The sequence below is a fragment of the Myiozetetes cayanensis genome, unplaced genomic scaffold (assembly GCF_022539395.1).
Source record: "Myiozetetes cayanensis isolate MyiCay16 unplaced genomic scaffold, myiCay2020 scf4, whole genome shotgun sequence".
Taxonomy (NCBI): domain Eukaryota; kingdom Metazoa; phylum Chordata; class Aves; order Passeriformes; family Tyrannidae; genus Myiozetetes; species Myiozetetes cayanensis.
In genome coordinates, this window is record NW_026087631.1 from 46,239,956 (window position 1) to 46,263,437 (window position 23,482).

The 23,482-nt window shown below is 38.2% G+C and overlaps 1 protein-coding gene across 1 annotated transcript in view; it reads left to right on the forward strand.

Annotated features, from left to right (window-relative positions):
• Nucleotides 1-371: 371 nt before the first annotated feature.
• The window catches only part of RAB3C (RAB3C, member RAS oncogene family), a 122,339-nt gene continuing 99,228 nt past the window's right edge, over nt 372-23,482 (forward strand). The window contains exons 1-2 of the mRNA XM_050330123.1: nt 372-518; nt 10,175-10,402. Coding sequence (XP_050186080.1) covers nt 495-518; nt 10,175-10,402 — 252 coding nt within the window. The 5' untranslated portion in view covers nt 372-494. The remainder of the gene's footprint in view (nt 519-10,174; nt 10,403-23,482) is intronic.

Genomic DNA, 23,482 nt, shown 5'->3' on the forward strand with positions numbered 1-23,482 from the left:
CGCTGTGCAGCGCCGCGCCCGGGCCCGGCTGCGCCTTTCCCGCTGCATGGAGCGCCTCCGGCAGCCCTCTAGCGCCGCTGCCAGCGCTGCCCCGGCGGCAGCAGCCGGCCCGGAAAGGCAGCGGGACCGGCCCCCCCAGCTCCTTCCACGATCTCCGCCGCAGCACGGGCACAACGCGACATCCCTTCCCCACACCTAGACCAGCGCGCAAAGAGCCACGCGCGCCCCGCGGCCCCGCCCGCCCCACGGCCGGGCGCTGAGCACCCTGGGAGATGTAGTCCCTCCTCCCCGACCCGGCGGCGGCGGAGCCGGACAGGAGGACTACGACTCCCGGGGGCTCGAGGGGCGGAGGGCGGGGCGGGCAGGGGGCGGAGCGGGGACAGCTCCGGTGCTGACCGCGACGCGGGTTTGCCGGGAGAGCCCGGGCGGGCGGCGGCGGCTGCCGGCGGGCGGGTGCGAGTGGCGGCGTGCGGGCGGCGGGGCCGCGCCCGGCCATGAGGCACGAGGCGCCCATGCAGGTCGGTGCCCGGGGCGGAGCCGAGCGAGGGGAGCGGCGGGACGGGACAGGAACCTCTTCTCTCTTCTGCCGGGGGGAGAGGACGAGGACACCCCTGCCATGTCTCAGGGGTCCGTGCGAGGGGCCGTGTCCCCGTGAGGGCTCTGCCCGCCGCGGCGCGGGGGGGCGGCGGGTCCTCGGGCGGCACAGGCCGCGGGCGGGTTTCGAGGCACATTCGGGCACATCGGGCTCGCAGCTCTGCTGTGACTGGGTGTCAGTTGTTGGGTGTATCGAGGCCCTGTCGGGATGTGCAGAAAGTTGGCAGGACGCCTCCATCTGTTTATTAGAGGAGCACTTATCCATCTGCATCGGGCAGAGGTGGCTCTTGGCTAGAGCAGGGTGTAGCAAAAGAGGTGGCCCCTTTTCAGCAGTTTTTCTATTTATGGAAAGATATAACACCCCTCAGCACTGGAGTAGAAAGTGCTGTATAGATACAAGTTACATCACGCAGAGTTTTTAGCAGTTTCTAGATTGTTGACTCTAAACAGTTTATGCTGGTCAGCTGTACTTCAGTTATGAATTAGGACCTAGTTTGTAATCACATGTAGAAGCTCTGGAGCCCCCAGACTATACATTTGAACACATGACTGGTTTTTAGTAGAAAAGTGGATTGGTAACCATCATTTTGCAATCAAGTACAAAGAGCACTTTTGCAGTCTGCTGTGATTTAGGTGATGAACTGCAGCCCTGTCAGCTAATGTTTTTCATGCTGGATATCTACTCTGACATAATAAAATTTCTGTCTGAAGGGAAGATCTGCATCCTTTTGCATGCTGTGTGCATATATCAGAATTGTTTATGTAGTATTTTTTACTTATTCATGCATGTTTATTGAGCTACTGAAGACGTGTTTAGTGTGTATTGGTTTTGGAGAGCATTTCATTAAATGGAAATTTTGCTAGTAAAGGGTGAAAACTGTAGATTGGTCTCTACCATATCTGACATTTTTGTCAGGTTGTTGAATTCACTAAAGTTCTTAAATAGTTGTGGAAAAAAGTGGTAGTGCAACATTAAAACAGAATCTAAGGAAAGGAGAGTCCAAATATAAAAAAAAACCACAAAAATTGTACTTGACAACCAGAGAATGCCTTCTTGGCATTTTTATGGATTGTCAGAACAAGTGGAATTATTGTTAAACATAATTGAGTAAAAGTCAGTAGAAAACACAGCCTCAGTATAAAAAGAGACAGCAGAACTCTATAACCCTGCCTGTAAATTCTGTTTTTTCAAGACTTCTGACATTGTCAGAAGTCCTTTTTTAAGTGTCCTTTTTTAAGTATGTTTCATCCAAAATTATAATTATACTCGTCTGGATTCTTCCAAGATGTGAAAATGCAGTCTGGCAGAGAGAGAGTTTGATTTTCAGTTGTAGTTTTGAGGGTTTGTTTTTTTTTTGTTTCTACTACTTACACTATTCCTAGCATAATAAAATATTATTCCTGTAAAAGATTCCAGTAAGACAATTTTCTTTTGTGGATTCTTCTTAAGAATCTTGTTTTCCAGCATTAGGCTAACATGGTTGAACCTTTTTCAAATGGGCTTTAGACTGCCTGAACTAATTGCTTGATTCATCTCTTTTAGTTATGTGATTTCCTATTGCATGAAACAAATGTAGTTGCTTCTTTGCACACAACAGTATTATGAAACAGTCCGTTGCAGAGCTATCATCTCTGAATTGTAGAGCAAGGGAAAAAGTGTTCAAGTATATGTCTTTTGATCATGACAAAAACAACTTGGAGGAGAGTAAGCATTTTTTTCCATTTCCACCAAGCAATAATTTAAAAGAAAACTAAAATGTTAAAATATTTCAGTAGGATGAAAAAAACCCAGACTGAGTACTTTCTATATTTGTGAATTCTTTCAATTGCATTTCATGCTATTTCTCTGAAGACAGAAGTGGCCAGCAATTACCACAAAGGCAGTCCTTCCAAGAAAGAGTGGCCTAGTGTGAAAGTTTGCTGTTGTCATCTGCTTCATGTATATGGATCTGGGTCACAGCTGTGACTACTTTTCATTTTTCTAACCATTTTTTAAGAACAGATATCAGTCTTGGTAGTGCTTATGGTGGTGGAGAGGTCTTAAGAAGTCAAAAGTAATGAGTTCTCTTTTCTGTGAAACATTGAATTCTGTATGGTTTCTGCGTATTCTTCTAGGATTTGGTTTGAGTTACTTGAAATGTCTATGTATCTCTCAGTAGTTTCCCTAAGGGTTTCATGGTACTTTCAAAGGTGAAGGTTCAGTGGGAAATTCTCAGTGATTCACACACCCATTCACTGGCTTCTAGTTTCATTCCTTATCTGATTGTCACCATCATGGCTAGGCTTCACGAATGAAGATTTGAGAAGGGCTCTACCCACACTTGCTACAAGTGCGCTGATGGCTAAAAAGGCCAATGCGAGATAGACAAGTCCGGTTGCAGAAGGCACAGCAGAAAGACTCCCCAGGTGATATCAACAAGACGCGATTCTTTCTGTGTTGTCTTTTCTCCTCGAGAGTGATCCCGTGTGTGTTCTCAAAAGAAGCAGCAGTGTTGTAAATAGAGTGTTTCCATGTATCCCAACTGGAGGCCAGAGTAGACCAGTGGTGGTGATCAATATGGCCAAGGCTGAGGGATTGTTTCAGGCAGTCCTTGTATCTCCTCTTCGGGGCTCCTCTCTTGCGGCAGCCAGTGGCAAGTTCCCCATAGAGCACGATCTTAGGGAGGCAGCAGTCCTGCATCCTGGAGACGTGCCCTGCCCAGCGCAGCTGTGTTCTCAGCAGCATGGCCTCAATGCTCGTGACTGCTGCCTGTTCAAGGACAGACGTGTTGGTCACACAGTCAGTCCAGTGGATGTTTGGGATTGTACGGAGGCAGCGCTGATGGAAGCATTCTGAGACGCAAGTGGTGGCGGTAAATGACTCATGATTCGGACCTATATAAAAGAGTAGACAGTACAATGGCTCTGTAAATGCTGATCTTTGTACTTTTCTTCAGATGTTTGTTTCACCAAACTCTTTTATGGAGTTTACCAAAGGCTCTGTATGCCTTTGCTAACCTGTTGTCTATTTCTGCATCAATCTTACCGTCTGAGGAGATGATGCTTCCCAGATCATTAAACTGCTGGACTGACTTGAGCTCTGTTTCGCCAGTGGTGATATGGGGATGATGGGAGACTTCCTGAAGTGCAGGCTGATATAAAACTTCTGTCTTCTTCAAGCTGACTTCCAGCCCAAAAAGCTCAGCAGCCTCTGCAAAGCAGGATGTTATGGAGCTACTTCTGTGTGGGTGACGAGGGCAACATCATCTGATTGTAGCATGCAGATTTCCCACATACCTGCACTTTGCCAAAATACAAAAAGAACTGTAATTTGGATAACCTGTTCTTAGTATTTATTAGTGCATATGGACATCAATGGTAGAAGTTTGTAGAAAATGTAGATAATTTTTTCCTTAGCTTTTCATATCCTGTTGTCACTGGCAGTGGTTATGTAAGATAGATTTATAACAGACACATCCAAACACAATGGAGAAGGGCAATAACAAACAAAAAGGCTGCCTACAGATATTGAAGAAGTATTATAAAATTGTGATGGGAAAAACCAATCAAATCTATTAGATGCAAGAGTTTGCATGGCAATTCAGCTCCCATCACTCTGCAGAATTATTGGATATGTCAGTCTCAATTCAAATTAGAAGCACTGGAATACAAGAGCCTGCCAAGCCACTGACTCCACAGAAAAACTCATATACACCTTTTTGTTAACTGATTAAGCTGCATCTGGAGTCTGTAGTCCTTTTTCTGTCATTACCTACTTTTCGAAGTGTATTGTAGAAACTCACTCCCTTTCTGATTAGATACTTATTATTCTCCAGCACAGAGGCACTCGGGGCTAGTTTATACTCACTTATTAATGTCCGGTGTCTGCTTCAGTTTACACCAGTCCAAATAGTTCTCATTGCATGATGGCCAGATTACTATCTAGAGAAACAAGCTCATGTTTTGCTTTCTGTTTTTTGGACTTTTTGTTTCATTTGGTTTTGATTTTTTTTAATTATATTTATTTTTTTGTCATAAGGTAAGCTCTTCCTTCTTGTAATCTTTCTAATAACCTTTCTGTGTATTTTCCAAAGACAGATAATGGCCCAGCCTACATTTCTGCTTCCCTTGAAACATTTTTTGCAGTGATTTAGATTTTCCTGTTTGAAAACAGGTTTTGTAAATACATTTGACCAGAATTGTCACTAACACTGTCTCAACAGGGCCCTAGACAGTGGCATTAGTGTTTCACTTTGTCTCTTGGCCTGATGGAACTGCTCTGGCAAGTGAAAAGTTGCACAGTCTTTCCTAGTCTCATGCCCCTGAGTGCTGTACTAGGTGGAACAAATGACAGAAGCTTTAACCATCTTGTCTTCATTTTCTTTTATACCCCCTGGTAAATCCAAATTTCTCCTGGAGTACCTGGGCTGACTCAGCTTTTATTTTTTATTTTCAGCGCTGCACTATTTTGGTGGCCTCTGTGTTAGACTAACCTATATGGGACTATATCTTTGGTTTTGCCTCTATTTGGAAAACAGCCTTTTAATGTACTACCTAGACTGGTAACTAGAAATATGGTTCTTAAGCTACCCTTTTCATGGAGAAAGTAAATTTCCAGAACTGTTTTTTACTTACCCTAAATTCTGCTGTTCTGGGCAGCTGCTACCAGTGTGACCACATTCATGATAGTTCTGTTGATACGAAGCAAATAGAGCTTCTTTGAAGTGTTTTAGACCTCACCTTTCAGTATCTTTTTGGTATATCCCAACTTGGCATTTCAGCTACTTAAAAAAACCTTTGCATTTCTAACTACATGATTCAGACTGGGTAGTGGGATGTTTACAGATATACATGACTCTAACCTCATAATACCTTGAAGCAGATAAGCTTCTCCTGATGCTACCAACTACATTAGTTTACAAGCTGTGCTCTGCAGATGTCTGGCAATCAGCAAATTCCAAATAAGTGGCCGGTGCATTGTCTACTGAACTCTGTTAAGCCTTATTAATTGGTAAGTTAAAAAAAAGATAATAAGGATTTGTGAGAATTAGCTGTATTCTGCATCTGTGGATACTTATGTATTTGTTGAGATCCCACCAAAAGTACAGGAGGTTAATTAACTTGCCCAAGACGTAGAAGAGAAGAAAACAGAAGTCATAGGATGCCTCTGAAAGAGTTAAGAATAAAGTCCAATCTCTAGATTATTAGTCTGATATTTTAACTAGAAAATAATTAATTTCTTCATGATTGGGTTATATTGCCACAAGGTATGTGTGTGTGTATATATATATATATGTATGTGTATTTATATGTATATATATGTGTAAGAGTTTTGGAACATTTTAGCTACTTTGATGATGCAATTTGATCTACACATGAAAGACAACTAATGTGCAGTGTCACTCACTTGCACATCCTGTGTACAGTTTGGTGAATTACAGTCATCGAATTTTTCCATCGTATTTCATTGTTTCAATATCCATTTGTTATGTTTGACTAATCATATTTTACAAAGGCAGAAAGATCACCTTGCAAAAGGCTGCACGTACAGGGAACTCTTTTTTTATTAAAATACCAGGTAAAGTCAATTTCTTTTTAGAAGCAATAGAAATGTATATATCTACCGTGTTTCTAGAAAAGGACTGTTGCTCTTTCCACTGCAACCAAATTGTTCTAAAATAAACCTGCCATTTGTGTCTGGTCAATGTCATTTCACTTTAATCCAATTCCAAGGATCTGTTAAAAAGAACCTCAGTTACCCCTCCTTCAGGGATGGGTTGTAGCAACACTGTTTATAGGAAAGTGGTCTTGCTCTTTGAAAAACTGTAAATTACCTAGTCAATGTCTGTCTATCCTTATTGTAGATAGAAATAAGGCATTTTCCCTGGGCTTACTATTGATCTTTTCCTTTCAGACATGCCTGTTATTGGAGTTTTTAAAAGAAAACAGTATATTTGTGAAAGGCATATAGGAATGAATTTCAGTATTTTCAGTCTCAGGTTTTCTTGCCTTTTGCATCATATTTTCCAGGGGCAATTCATCCTGCATTAAAGCATCCATAGTGGAGTGCACATAAAAGTGCAAACTAAAGTCATGTGCACTCCAAGGAGGTCACAGCATGCTGCTGTGCTGAAAAGCTGTTCAAATTCTATCAAAGAATGAGGTCCTCTAAGGCATAAAGAATAACACGGCCAAATGTTTTGTTATGATTATGAAGGTGGCAGGTAAACACACAGTTTTTCAGACATTTGTCCTCAACTCTGTGTTTTCACCTCTTCTTTTGAGATCAAGGAAACAGCTGAGCATGCAACTTGAAAAGTATCTGGATGTGATGTAGAAAACTCTTCTTAATGATTAAACTTGCCTATGCCCATAAATAATCCTTATTAAAGGAATTTAGAGATGTACTGGAAGCAGGGGAGCACAAAAGCTATGTTTTTTTGTCCTTGCACCATATTCAAGCTGGCAACATACCTCCTTCCAGCTTTGATAAGGAACAGGCATGTCAGACTTCTTGACTGTAGGTTTTCTGTTTGTTGTCTTGAGATTAGATTTCCCAGTGGACTCTCACGTCTGTCCTAAGTCCTCTAGGAGGTGGCTTGAGACTGCATTTGTTACTAACACCCTGATGTATGTAGGGATATGAATAGGGACTCATTCTACAAAAAAACTCAAAACAAACCAAACAACCAAGTCTGCAATTTGCTAATGAAAATAACCTTATACATTTTCTCTTCAGTTTTACTAATAAGGACCAAATTGTACCGAAGAGAGAATTCAATGTGTTTAGTTGGAAGTAATGCTTTTTTGATATATTCATTTAATATTTGAAAAAATAACCTTGTCAAAATAAAGGTAAGAGTTTTGCTTTAATGGAAATATAATATTATTAGAGAGATTTATTTCGTTCTCATCTATGTATGTAATGTTTAAATAGAGGTCGGAACAGGACTTTTCTAGTGATTGTTTTCAGCATCGTTTTGAAAGGAGGAACGTAGCATCAGCACTTACTTCTTCACGTTTCTTTTACAAATGCCTCCAGTAGTAGCGACAAGCGCTGTTAGGAATGAACTGACATATTAATACATCAGGGAGTCGACTACAGTGCATTCCATATTTACTTTAAGTCAGCAGCTTTCATTTAAGAAGGAGAAGCACTTCTGGCTTATTCACAAAGCTTGAGAGGACCAAATACGTAGACTTCCCTTGCAGCAGAAAAATAGAGATTCCTCTGGAGTATTGTTCAGAATGGGAGCCTAATGTAAATTGTGCTTGGAAGAACATATCTCTTTGCTTACTACAAAATGAGTGAGTTTTGGAAGTAATGGCAAAGCCTTAGCACCTGTACGGAGTTTGATGTGTCTTGACACTAGTGTATGCACTAGTACTTTTCTAAAACTCATTTGGCCTTTGGACATAAGAAAGGATTATTATCCATAGTCTAGCGAGACTGGCTCTCTAGGCTAAAGTTAGTCTCTCCAAACAATTTGAATTGCTAACAATACCTCACTAATCCTGTTGGAGAAATTAGTCCTTTCTTATGCCTTTTTTTAAGAAATTTTAATCAAACTATTGCATGGATAGTGCACATAACCACATTAATTTAGAGGAGCTCTGAAGTTTCTCTGTAGGTGAAGTCTATGTTTAAAACTATCCATGGGAAGCACATTCTTATTCAGGAAGGCTACACAATGTATGAGATTTAGTAGGACTGTTATTAGATTCCAGATCTCCCTAGTTGTCTGCTCACTGAATCATACTGTTTCTGAAGTGTTAGGCATTAAAGTAAGTGGGGATGAATTGTAAGCCACATAGGACTGAGGGCAGCAAATAGAATGGAAGATAAAACCTCTTTTTGTAAATCTTAAGCAAGTTGAAGAAGCTACATGGAAGTCTTCTTAGGAGATAAAATCAAGAAAGAATATGATGCTCCTTCTTGTAACAAATGGTGACTCTTGGCTTCAGCTGCTGCATAGCAGAGAGAAGCCAGGAGGGTGATGAAACAGGCTACTGGGGCAAGGACACAGGTTGCAGACCCTGGCATCCACAGCCACTGCACTCTTTTGTCGGATGGACTTCATTGACTTGGTGTAAATTGTACGCAACCTTAGCATGGCCTTTACTGTTTTATAATCAGTTGTAATTAGACTGCTATAAACAGCATTTGATTTTCTCACATTCTCAGCAAAATATCCCCAAATAGTTATACATTAAGGGAGAGTAGTGAAGGTTTTTGTCTTTTCTATAGAAATCAGAAAGCTAAAAGATTAGCAATGTGTATGTTTGGTAATATGTAGGGTTTTGAACTAAAGCTTCTTTGTTGCATGCCTGTGGAAGAAGTGATTAAATTTCAAGGCCAATGCAAATACTCAGGTTGCAAGCATGTAGGTACCCAAGACTACATTTAATGAAGAAGGTAATTCTGAACTCAAAATCTGAAATCAAATGCTCACTACTGTATTATATATTAAATATATATCTTACACTGAATTTTTTTTTAAAAGCTTCCTACTTCCATTGTCTTCTTCAGGACTTTTTGTCCCTACTATTCCTATAAGCCTCTTCAGTAGTCCAAAGAAGCTGGCATACTGTTATTTGTGCTATGAAACAGCAGAATTAGCTCAGAAAATTTGTGCACTAATTAAAATTCTGATGAGAAGGTGCGTCAGTGTACAGCCGTCACCCTGGTTCTGGCTGTCCCTTCTGATTGCCCAAAAGGACTCTGAGATGCCTGACTTAGAAAGCTTTTACATGAACTGTGTTTCTGTAAACCTTTATGTTAGGATACGGTGGCTGTCCTTCTGTCTCAAATCAGTGTGTAAAATCACATTCAAAAAACTTAAGGTTTGCCTTAAGGATTTCAAAATACTTGAGATTTTTTTCTTAAAAACCACGTGAGGTGTCCCTGTGCATAACTGCCACTTATGATGATGTTGTATTAACACTGGAAATTCAAAAAACTGTAGAATATACTAGTACTAGAAAAAAGTCAAGACCTTATTTCAGATGTGTATACCCAACTCACTGTTCAATCGTATAATAATTAAAATCTGGTAAAGGCAAAATGCTTCGAGGCATGGAGAAGATAACAACATATTTACAGTAAAATGTTTCAAGAATTTTATTAAGTGTAAAACTTACTCAGCTTTTGCTTGGAAATACACCTACAATGTCATAAAGCTGCACTGATCTCTTATTTCGTTCTTGTACAATTGAAGTATCTTCATCTATACTCTGACCGTCTGTTTCATTCATCAAGTTTTCTGAAGTCAGATCTTTTTAGTTGTATACTCATAAACTTCCGTGCCCTGGATTTTTAGTATTATTGCTTTTTGTTTTGGTACTAGTCACCAGTGATGCTTACATCCTCTTTTGCTACCAGAACTATTACTACATAAATTAATTATAAAAGAAGAGTTAGACTTCTGTGAACTTCTTCTTGAAGTTTATATTGAAGTGTGCACATTAGTAATATTTCAAGTAGGTGTTCTTCTTGAACTTCATTGATACATGGTATGAAAAACTGCAATAAAATCTAAATGTCTCAAGTTTTGTATGATACAAGAAACCATAAACTGTTTCTTTTTATTTTGAATTACAGATGTCATCCGTTCAAGATTCCAAATATGGCCAGAAAGATACATCTGACCAGAACTTTGATTACATGTTCAAACTGCTCATTATCGGCAACAGCAGTGTTGGGAAAACCTCCTTTTTGTTTCGATACGCTGATGATTCCTTTACGTCTGCGTTTGTAAGCACGGTTGGGATCGACTTCAAAGTAAAAACAGTATTCAAAAATGAAAAAAGAATTAAGCTACAGATTTGGGTAAGCTAAAAATAATAATTCTGTGAATTAAGAAAGCTGTAGCAGTCTGATAGCATTTACGCTACTGCAGGTTTACATTGAATGTCATAACTTTATATATAGACAGCGAGAGAGCACAGTATTGGAAAAGCACTTAATTATTTCCTGTGTAATCTCTCTATCTTGAATAATAGAATACAGACAGTATTTTTAAGGTATTGAAGTAGAGTAATTATATATTCTGAATTAAATTCCTTTAGGAAATAAAACAGGTTGACACATATTGATATCTGTGAAGTGAGATACAAAGCACTGTGCAATATATATATTTCAATGTTATATTGAAATACCTTGAAATATCAGTTTTAGGTCTGGTGTATTCCCATAAAAAATTATGAATTCTTGTAGGAGCTATGATAATGAATGCGTAACAGAAGGTGTAATTTTTTGCTCTGTTAGTTATGTTTGTCATCCTGATCATCTGAAACATCTTCCTTCTTCAGCTGAGGAATAGTGCAAAGGTATAGTGTTGCTAAGGCATACAAAACCCATCATTCCTTGCCTACACCTTAGAGATGATAGAAGGATACCCAATGTAGAAAAGTGTGATGCTAGGGAATAGGTAAAATGAAATTATATCCAAAAATTATTTCATAAAATCATAGAATATTTTGAGTTGGAAAGGACCCTCAAGGATCATTGAACGCCTCACCTGGCCCTGCACAGAACAGCCCCAAGAGTCATGCCTTGTGCCTAAGCACATTGTTCAAACACTTCTTTCACTCAGACGGGCTTGGTGTTGTGACCACTTCCCTGGGAAGCCTGTTCCAGTGCTCAGCCACCCTCAGGATGAAGAACCTTTTCCTAATATCCAACCTAACCCAACCGACTCAGCTTCAGGCCATTCCCTCAGGTCCTGTCACTGGTCAATACAGAGAAGAGATCAGTGCCTATCCCTCCACTTCCCTTCGTGAGGAAGCTGTAGACTGCAATGAGGTCTCCCCTCAATCTCCTTTTCTCCAGGCTAAATACACCAAGTGCCCTCAGCTGCTCCTCATATGGTTTCCCCTCAAAGCCCTTTGACATATCGGTGGCCCTCCTTTGGAAGCTCTCTAATAGCTTTATGACCTTCTTATATGGAGGCATCCAAAACTACACACAATATTCAAGGGAGGCATCTAAAACTACACAAAAAACTACACCAGTGCAGAGCAGAGCTGGACAGTCCCCTCCCTTGTCTTGTCAGTGATGCTGGGCCTGATGCACCCCAGGATTTGACTGGATTTATGGCAGATTTGCTGATGCTTACATCTGCTAGCTCTTGGGTGAAACTCAGTAAAGGAGAGGGAGGAATAGCAGGGCATTTCATAATGTGAGACCTGGAGTTAAAGCTTCAGATCTTTACTATCTTCCTGGGGTGCTTGAAGATTTTGAGCAGTATTTCCTTGGTGAGACATTCATAACAGCCTTAAACCACACATTTTTTGTTTGAGTTATTTTTGGTTCATGAATACAAGTAATTTAAAATTCATTTAATGATGGGCAGTCATTAAATCTCAGAAAACCTGAGATCAAATCTGAGCAGTTCTTCTAACATTATTTGAACAGCAGATATATTATGTATCTTTTTAATATGGCACAAAGGAGAATTTTCCAGAGCTTACTAGGGTCTGTCTCATTCATGTTTTTTTAGATAGGCTTCAGCCCTTGGTACATCAATTTGTTGTTCTGTGCCCTCTAGGACCAAAGAATTTTGCTTCTCAATCTTTTTAAGCTTAAGTTATTGCTATTATCATTAGTGAAATAGCATTACATACTAGGTTACTGTATATCAAATGCATGGTTTCACTTTAGTAACGTGCTAGTTTCATTGTAGTAATGTTGGAGATAATGTCAACATTGCCATTTTTTTATAAAGGAGCAATTTAATTGTGTTCATATTATAGTCTTCACACAGTTCTTTAATCACCAAGTATCCACTACAATAGATTTTATTGTTCATGTCTCTCCTAGCAAGAGCAGCAACGCTAGATTATAATGTTGTAGTAATGTGATTAGCATACTTTTCATCTCTTCATGTCAGACTTCAAATGTGTGCTTGGTTCAAAGTTGTCCAGCGATCTAGATGTGTTCAGGTCTATCCACAGCATAGAGGGGATGTAGCAGTAGAAATCTTTCAAGCTGGACTGAACTTCCAGGTCTAGCAAAATCTTCATTTTGTTGTTCTTTGCATGATATTAACGTTCAGAGTCCAAGCAGGACTCTGACAGTCCTTGCCTGAAAAAACCTGCAACCAAAATGAGTGAAACAAACTCAAGAACTCCATGTCCCTTACAGAAGAGGAATGAGAGGCACAGAGCATAGAAGAGACCTTCCTGCTTCAACTTGAGGTGAAGAGTCACATACCAGGATGTAGGCACATGATGTAGGATTAGAAACAAGACTTCAGATCATACTTTCATGCTAAAGGTTTTTATCCTAGCCAGTGTTGTATCTTTCTTTGTGGTGGTGGTGGGGCGTTTCCCCCCCTAAATTTTTAATGCCAGTTCTTAAAAGGCCTTGTCATTGCCAAATCAACTCAAATTGCACAGCTCACTATAGCTGTTTAGATGGAGTATTTTGCATTGGAGCATTGTTTTGCAGTTAACCTTGCTAGTAAATTGGTTGACTGTTGCACTTCTGGGACCTTCAATAAAGTCAGTAAATAAGTAAAGAGTCTCAGAAAGCTATTCTAGTGCACAAAATCAGAAGTAGAGCACTATTATCCCATCTCATAAGTTATATCAACAGCAGTATTGTTCTTAATATCTATATATGTAACTTGTGTCTGTATTATATTATACTTTATTATTTTTCTTGCGTTATGCAGATACCTTTCTAAAACGAAGAGTACTCCTGTGATATCCATTTCAATTTCAAACTGCATGTTTGAAAGAGCATTTATATTAGATAAAATATAAAATTGAATGAGTCATAGTGAGTGTGATTTGATGTTAATGCTGAGTAGAACATGCATGAGGTTATAACACTTCCTTCAAAATCAGTGGCAAAGTATTTGATAACATCATGTGATAATGTATTCAGCATAAATGAAATAAAATATTATCAAAAATCCAACAGTTTTATATAGTCAGAAGAAACTGGAAGTGCAACTTTAAAATATGTTCTGAATGACAAGATCAGAACTGAATTACTTTGCCATACACTTAAGTGAAGGAATACATGGAATGATGCTGCTCTGATGTCCTTGCCTGGCAGTAGAATGCAAAAAGTGTAAATAGTAATGCTGTTAAGCCACTAAAATTCCCTAGCTAGAGCACAGTTAATCCAACATTTGTCCTGTTAAAATTTTTACATATTCCTCTAGGGTAGACATTTCAACTTCCTGTTTAATAGTGCTTTCAGCATGATACTTTGTCTTCAACGTGGAGTATGTTTCCAGAGAATAAGATTCTCATGTGCTTAGCAGGGAAGGATGCAAGTTTGTTGAAAAGTCAATATAGGCATTCAAGGAAGCAGAGTTATTTACTTATTAGTTAATTTCACAATGTGATTATCACAGATGAACTAGGAAGCGTTAACAGGTTGAAGGAGGTGTATTCTTTCATATTCAGATGCCCTGCAGATCTTTTGTTTGTTTGAGGTTTTTCTTGCTTGGAGGGAATGGTATCTTATTTTTGAAGTTAATTGTCTTCTTTCATTGTTCGAGTCAGGGAGGATGGGTCTCAATCTAGTCCTTGTTACATCTATTTCATATGGTCAGAAGGAGCCTGCTGGAAGCACTGTAACATTTGCTTGTTTTCCTCCTGATCCAAACACCTTCTTTCAAACAATATTTATTACTGGGTTTGAGAGAGGTACAGAGTTCAAGTACAATATTCATTAGTGATAGCACATTACCAAATCATAGGACCACCAGCAGGTTCTGAAATTTTGTTTAATTGCATATTATAAATGTGACAACCTGGTATGGATATTAGGAAGACATAATATTAACATATTTCTTACCTTTTAGAGGAGAGCAATCCATAAAAATTATGGGTTTACATCAAAAGGTATTGATTTCTCATTTGAAACTAAAGAAAAAACAAATTAAAGAAATTGTGTCTGGATGCAGCACATACATGCATAGGATAAAAGTCTACTAAAGAGCTTTAGGGTGCTTTACAGAGTCAAATAATAAGAAGCAATATATTTTCCCTCCCTTGAGCTAGTAATATTAAAGGAAAGGGATGGAACTAGAAGGCCGTAAGATTCTCTCACTTTAAAATGCTAGATTTCACATTATGTTGAATTTTAAAAAAAATATCAATACCAATTCAGACAAAATTGCACACTAAATAAAATTAATAAAAGATTGAAGAGGTGCAAATTAGAAAACAAAAACAAACTTAACCTTATAAATCTGTCACTGTACTAACTGTATAAATCCCTATGCTCAGTATATTCTGTAGCTGTGATTCTAGAAAGGTTTACATTACCTTTGTGAGCTCTGTCAATGGTATAATAGAAATAATAACCTGAAACAGCTTATGAAGAAAATACAGACTTATTTGAACAGTAGAATTTGTTAGCTACTGTGTCAAAATAAACCATAGAAAAGGGAGGGAAAAAAAAAAGAAAAATAAAGTCTGGTTCCTAGAAGAAAGAATAAGATTTACAAATACAGCACTAGCCTTAGACTTGAAGGACTAGGGGCAATGATCACACATATATCCTCCCAGAGAAGGCAGGGTAAGACCTGCTTGTGTCAGCATATCCTTCTTGGAAGTGTTTGTGATAGTTTCATTTGATACCCAAAATGTTGCTGCCTTCACATCAACAGTTTTCTATAAATTATCATAGGCCTTAGGGACTAAGTGACTACTAGGTTTTGTAAGTTGACTGAGGAAATCCAGTGTTATCATTCAATAATTAAAACTATAGTAGCTGTTAAAAAAATCAATAGGTGTTGGGCACCTGTTTTTTTTTCCCCTAAAGCTTCCTAGCAGCCCTTTATCAGCAAAAATAGTTCACTAAAAAGAAGAGTGTGTGTGTGTGTGTGTGTGTGTGTGTGTGTGTGTGTGTGTGTGTTAGAAGGGTGTGTAAGAGTACCAGTATCCACGAAAATTGCCTTGATACTGAAGTTTTTAAAAGTAAGTTACAAGTAAGCTACAAGTGTGGAGGCAGTAAAATATTGCAGAAATACCCTGTAACAGTGACTGGCTATAAGGATTAGTGCAAGAATCCCTAAATACACTGGTTCAGCAGAAAGGTGGTGGAAACTGAAGCAACAAAAGTGGAAATTAGAGTAACATGTGGAGACAATGGGTAGGGAATGTGGGAAGAGTTTCATAACTGAATTTTCAGGTCCTGACTTTGTCACATCTGACTCATCTAAGTGTTTTTAATTGGCATGACAGCCACTGCAAAGTTTATTTCATGAATTTATTTTATTTTTTAGTTTATTTTCAAAGTTTCTTTCTCAGCTGCTGGTCACAATGTGTAGCTGATACTTTGAATACATAGCCTTTTTAGATGAGGATAGTAAATGTCTAATATTGAAAATGAAATTTCCTCATCTCAGCATGAAAATCCAATGTGTATACTGTAATAGACAAAATAATTCCAAGTAGTGCAGAATCTACAGTAATACAGAACCATAGAATCAGAGAATATACTGAGTTGGAAAGGACCCATGAGGATCATCAAATCCAACTCCTGGCCCTGCACAAGATACCCCAGTTATCACACCATGGGCCTGAGAGTGTTGTCAAAATGCTTCTTGAACTCAGACAGGCTTAATGCTGTGACCACTTCTCTGCAGAGCCTGTTCCAGGGCTGAAAACTGCAGGGATTTGGGATTTCTTTGGATCCAGCTATATTAGTAAATTGAGCGTACCAAAACCCTCCTTTGGCATTGAATTCAGTTGGCATGGAATAGCTTTTGTTCATTTGTTTAAACTCTTTCAGTCTGTGAAAGAGGATGGACACATCCAAATCTGTCTTTAGGTAAGTCCTGGTCCCTCCCCAGGAAGTATTAGACATAGCGCTAGCAACCTGGGTCAAAACCATGCCAAAAAACATGCTAGCAATATCACAGAATAGACAAATTCAATAGCCTTGAAATGCTCCTTGGCACAACTGAATTTGCTGTTACAGACATGGCCTGAAAGGGCAGCAGCACCAGCCATGGGTAAGGGTGACCTGTTTGTTGTTTGATAAACAGTGCAACGTGTTCACAAATGTTGGTCTGTCATAAGGCCCTAAAGGAACCATTCCTGAGAAAAGATGGGTAATGAAGAATGTAGTTGTGACAGACACAATGCAATCTCTTTCTGGACTTTTCCTGTTAGCTGAAACAAGGTGAGATTCTGGGAAGCTTTTGTTTAATTTTAAGCTACCCATCAAGAGATGAATGTTACCCCAGTTGTAGTTGGATATAGTTTGCCTCAATTATTTCCTGTCTTCTCCTCTGCTTATTTCTACACAATACAAATCTTTAAAGAGTCTGAAAGTTTTGAGATAGGACCCTATTTTCATACTGCCGTATTATTTCATGTGGTGCTTCTTATATATTCATTGTGAGCAGTTCCACTTATGTACAAGTCATATTGGGCATACTTTATTTCTCAGATAAAGATTCATTAATCATTATTTTTCATTATTTTCCATTATTTTTCCATAATTGTTTTTTTCCTATTTTTCATAGCATCTGGAATTTTCAACAACAGATACTGAAGAGTTGTACAGCCAAAGGACAGCCTATTATAATATAGACAGTACTATTTTGTTCAGATCTCAGTCAGAGAACTGCCCTAAATTTTTAACCTTTGTAAGCTTGAGAGGACTCTTAGTTACTTCCAGAAGTTGTATGTTTCCTGAATTTAGGGATTTGTAGTGCTCTCTTTACCTTACCCTGTTTATACTGTTCTTGTTTTTCCATTTATATTAAAGTTACACACATGGATCAAATTCAGCTCAGATTTCCATTGTTTTAGGCAAGTAGCCAAGAAAAAAAATGGTTGAATGATTCATTCTCACCTATAAAAGTGGAAATGAACAGCTAGGAAAGGGAGATACTGCTTACCTAAAAAGCAGAAAAGACTGCTTGTCTTCTCTCTAAACTTTAGTAGATGCTAGTAATTTATATAATCTTTATAATCTAAATAATGTATAAAAATGTAAAGAATTTATGTAACTTAGATGTTAAAAGCATCAGAGCATAGGGAAATATAAGTAGAGACTGGAAGACAATATATGCACCGCTATTTGAAGTTTGACTGCAGTTGCTCATACAATGAGGCATGATGTGAGACAAAGCACTGAAGAGTGTGAGTGAAAATGGGACTAAGAATTTATGAGACAGGGCACCATAAATGGTGTAAAAATCAGGAAAAAACATAAAATAGTGTAAAAATACAGGAAAAAAACCCCTGCACTCATTGAAAGTTTTTTGCAAGAAATGCTGCCTTGGCATCTACTCAATGGGTAAAATATAGATGCATCCATTATAAACAAAACATGTCTTGTAAAACTAATTCTATTTCTTTTATAGAACCAGGGCTCGATCTGCAGTGTGAAGGAAGATTTTGTAAATGTGAAAGTCATGTTCATCTCAGACAGACTTCAGAGCAAAGAGTGCATGCTGTACACTTTGTGAAACAGGCCATGCTGGCCAGTGATGGCACTTTTAAAATTGGTATGGTTTTATTTGAAGTCTAGCACTGGTTGTTCAAATATTGATGAGATATGATTTTATTGCTATAAAAAGTGCCTGTCTTGAGGGTTTCATAACTGACTCTAAATCCAACTCAGAAAAAAGGACTGTGCCTATTAATTCAGCACCCTATCAAGAGAGCCCTGTGTCCTGATCCTATGTGCTTGCTCTAAAATACACATCAAAGTGGTTGCAAACTCCTGGCTTCACGTAGTTTGGAGAGGAAATGAGAGGTAAATGTGAGTTCTCTAACTGCAACCAGCATTAAATTCCCCTATTTTCTCAGATATGCCAATGGTTTTTTGAAAGCCTTCTATACTTTTTGGTCAAAGCTTTCACTCTTTTTTGAAGTTCTGTGCTTTACACAACCCTCCATTGCACATTTAAACAGTTTTGCTGCATAGCTGTGCTTGCAGCATAGAAATCTGGTCCCTGTGACCAACTTAGCACTATATATATATATATCATTGCTGGACTTTTAAAATATTCTCTGACAAAGACTCCTGTTATTAGTAAAATATGTCTGTATTCAAAGGCAAAAAATAATTGTAAAGAAAACGTGGCATTTAGCATAATTTAGATTCTACATAAGGCTTATCTCACTGTTGAAGTGGAAACTTACATGGGAATTCTTTAAAAGAAACTGAGCTAGTGCAAGATGCTTTCTAGAACACTTTTCTATAGTGTGTCTTAGGCAGTTTTCTTCATTGGACTCCTGGGAAATACATACTGCCATGATTTAGGCCAACAAATTATCAGACTGCCAGACCTCAAATAATAGCAGCTCCCCCTAACCTTTGACCAGGCAGTCTGGCATAACATTTTTTCAGCTGCCTTTGCCTTCCACATTGTTTTCCTTATTGTTCCACAATGATCCACATTGCCTTCCACATTCCACTTTGACTTTGGCAAGTCAGCAGCTTTTCGCATGCCAGGAAGCATATACCAGTGGAAGAACTGTAGTGATCCAGCACTTACATGTGTGCAAACATCGTGTGAATGCTACATAGGCTTCCTAAAAACTGGTGATGAGAAATGGAAAGATAAGATAGAGTGTTTCATACATGTGTACCTGAAGAGCAAGATCTTTGATATCGCTTGATGGGATTTTCCTTCTCATCCTTCCCAGTCAGAATGGGAAGGAAATAAGGAACAGAATGAGTTTGCTGTGACAGGGGTCTGAATCAAGAACAATAACATTGTATTGAATATGAAAAACAGTTAAGCTATTTTAACTGTTCAGGCTCTATAAAATCCAGAGAAATCTGACTGTATACTTTAAACTGTCAGTGTAGCTTATACTTACTAAGCTATCATTTTAAGAAGCAAAACTAAGCCTATTTCTAAAATTAAATTACTGTTGACAGCATTCCTTAAAGTGCAGTCAACGGTGCTGCCAGTTCCCCTGAATGTTAGTTATGATATCTGTACAGCTGCAGTGAATTGACAAAGAAAAAAAAAAAGTCCGTACAGGCTCTTTGCTGAATTTTAATAGGATTCGCGTTGTAGATTAGAGTGAAATGTTGCACTCTTACTGTGCATTTGCTTCTTTGAAGTCACAGGACCAGAGCCTTGGCCAGGAGGCATAATGTAAATATCATGAAAATAGGAGTGTAGAAATAGTATTTAAAACTCACTTTTGCCTTCTCCTGCTGCTCAGTACAAGCTATGATTGAACAGCTTGAAGTCAATCTGAAATTATGCTGGGTTGAAAGGGGCACGAGTGACTGAGGGAGGATGGTGGGGGTCGCATGAAAGCAACTCATTTTTATTTTATGTTACTCAATTTGCATTATGTTCTGGAAGTAAGCTTAAGTGCATTTTTTAAGAACCCAGAGCCATAAGGGGCTCTGTTGTAACATCAGAGTGTTTGTAGTAGCTTACATATTATGGCCAGTGCACACAGATTTTACAAATAAAATTATGATACTAAACAAAACAGCATCCCTGGACAGCTGAGCTCTGTATTGACATTGCTATTTCTTGGTTCAACTAAGAAAAATCAGTTAGGATATTAGTTGTATTTTTTTTCTAGTAGAGAAGTTGCTTTTTCCACTTTTACTTTCTTTCCAGTGTCATTGAAGGCTAATCTCCTTCAATTTTTTTCTGAATAAATATATTGTTCTTTTGTAATCATCCAGGTATTTTCTAGTTGAATCCAGACTGTTTTATTATTCACTGCTCATAAAAAATTATTTCCACAGTTTTTACCTGTTATGACTGTATTTATTCATTAGTTGCAATTTGAGAAATATAGAGAATTTTACCTCACTGAATTCAGTCAATAACACAAATGGAACTTGTAAGTGGTATAATTTGCTGACTTATTTACTCTTCAATTAGGATGGTACCTATATAGACAGTTCTTACTTTTCTGCCCATTAGGTTTTTATTTATGTGTATTTCTAAAAAGAAAAAGGAATTTCCTGTCTCAGGAAATCAGTTGTTCTGTTCTGACAGCAAGAATGATACTTGGTGGACATTTTTTGCCCTATATAGATTGGATAGTATTGGCTTTGGTTTATTGTATTTGGAAATAAAGCCAACTCTGCAGAAAGGAATATGAAGTAACTCTCACAGGGCTTTCTGGTTTTCTTTTCTAGGTGGTTTGTTCTGCCACACTGACTAGCCTATATTCATATTAATGAATGATTCTAGAATGAACTGAGCTAAAAAAAAAAAAAAGACCTGGATGTATAATATTTCATAATTCTATATTCACCTGTAATTAGGATGTACTTTCTGCAATGTCTTGAAATATTCTGGGATTGCTTATTTCTGACCTCTTCTCCAAAACATATTCAAATTCTAGTCACCTTACAAGACTTCCTAACAGCCATTAGTGCAATTTACCTCAACTGTAACTGCCTTGGAGAAATCTATGATGAGAGTTTCTAGACTTTAGTGGATATGATAACACATGAGATGGCATCACCTATGCTAACAGTGAACTAAAAAGGTAAGAGTAAAATGTGGAAGCATCCCAGTTGGCTGGAATTTTTTAACTGTGGGAACAAAAGGAACCAAGGTAATTTCCTGGAGAAGACTGAGTTTAGTAATTGGAAGAAGGGCGGATAAGGACCTAAGGACAAGCTGTTTTAAAAGTGAGAGGACATCAGAATTAGAATGCATTTTGAAAAGGTTTTAGGACTCAAATAGTGAACTTAATAAATAGTAGGTATATGCTAATAAAAGTTGTTAATGTTGAGAAGTCGCGAAGTATAGAAGAGGATCAGTATATCATACATTAAAAAAAGACTAAAGTGTCAGGTAAGAGGAATAGAATTCAATTGAATGGTACTAAATCAGGTTCTTTAGCAACAACAATAAGAAACTACTTTTTAAATTAGAGGTTATTTAGTTAGCAACAACTGAATAAAGGCACATCTGGGTATATGAGAAAATAAAAGGATTCTTACTAACCATCCAAGGAAAAACAGTTGATATGGCTCTTGCATCTGCCTGATAAAATATCTTTAGAGCAAATAGGACTTTTAATTACATTACGTACTGCACTGGAGTTATTTCATATGGAGAAAGGAACTTCAGCTGAAGGCAGATGCAGAAAAACTGTATTGTATTGCATAGAGGAACTAAAGGAAATAGAAGGAAACAAATTATGTGAGTTTTTTACTCTAGAAAACAAAGGCTTTGCTTTTTGATAAAGTTCTTTTTTCCCCAATAAAAACACTTAATTTTGTCCAAAATGCACAGTCCTCCTTTGAGAAACAGTTTGGATGAGAAAAAAATATGTAGACAGGCTTGTTATTTACCTGACATCAGTGTGCTGAAGAAACCTGTAACAAGTGAAAAGGATGGTCTCTTTAACAGACAAAGGCATTCATTGATTGGCTTAGAAAGCATGTTTGGAGTTGAGCTGACAAGTGGCGCTTGAACCTTTCTAAATGCTCTCCATTGTGTGTTTGTGCAATATTTTGAATGTAGTGGTGGTATTACATACAGTACCAAAAGAACTCAGGTATTTGTCTTGATTCTTGTCCAAGGGCCACTAACTTCTTATTTAAAACCAATTTGCTTTCAGAATGTCCGTCCTTTCAGTTACTAGTAATGGTTTTTTTCACAGTACTTCTTCCTTTAGGAATTTTGATGAACTGAGGGAGTCTGAAGAGTGTCTGTGCCTGCCTGCATCCCATAAGATAGAGTTGGTAGCATGTAGAAGAGTCATGACAGAAGTATGACTGAAGGGTGATCAAAAGGAAATCAATTAGGTTGCTGGACATGGTGGTCTGGTAGGCAAAGAAGCTCTTTAGACAGCAACTGAGCGTCAATGTTTCTGTCTACTGTGTTGCAGGGAGGATGTATCTATCAAGGCAGGAAGACATTAAAAAGATCATGTAATGGCAAAGGGGTTATAGTGCCTTTGGCTGGGAAATGGAAAGGCTGAGAAAGCCAGTATCGTGCTAATTAGAGGGGAAGAGAGGAAACAAAGAGTCCTGTGAAAATTAATGTCAACCTGAAGCAAGATAGTAATTATCAGTCTGAAGGATAAAAAGACCTCACAGAAAAGTCAGATAGTTCAGGAGAAATGCGTTTATGCTGAAATAATGAATACCATTATGATTGTGCAGTAACAGGAATCTTAAAAGCTAAATGGAAGATGCAATGATAGAAGATGGTATTTCTGTATAACACTCTTAACTGTACATCTGTCTGGGGATTAAACTCACATATATTTAGAGCTAAAATGAAGAGCATTTCTTGCTTTATTTGAAAGGCTAAGCCTCCCTAAATAAATTTCCTGCTGTAAACCAGCCATCATAAGGGCTGGTCTGTATGAGAAGAATGAGCCTGTGATTTTAAATGGGTAGAAAAAAAAAAACCTTGGAATTTTTCATGCATTCTGTCAGTCTCTTACATGTAGATAAGCAATGGAAGATCTTGATAAAAGTTTACATGAATTAAGAGAAGTCGGGGCAAACCCACTGAGATACTTAAGAGATATTCACTGAGCATATTTATTAGACATAGAAACTACTTCTAGCTCAGGAAACTATATAACTGCATATGGTTGGAAGTTGGGGGGATGTTTAAAAGAACGATCATATATATGTCCACCTTATTGCAATTTTCTCTAAATATTTAATCAACACTGTTGCAGAGGATATCGACTAGCTGTATTGTTTTTGATCTGACCCAACAAGGCTGTCCATACATATATGTTTATTTACCTGTAAAACAGATCAGTTCTTTGCCTTCTTCCAGGAAGGGCTTCCCTGCTTTTTACGAAGCTGTGTTTCCTAGCTAGAAAAGTGCAAGAAGAGTCAGTGACATCCATTTTAGTACTCAGACTCTGTCATGTACAAATGAGTCTTAATACTTTGAAAATAACAAGATCCAGGCAAGTAGGAATTTTACCTGCCTGTCCCTTACAACAAGTTTTT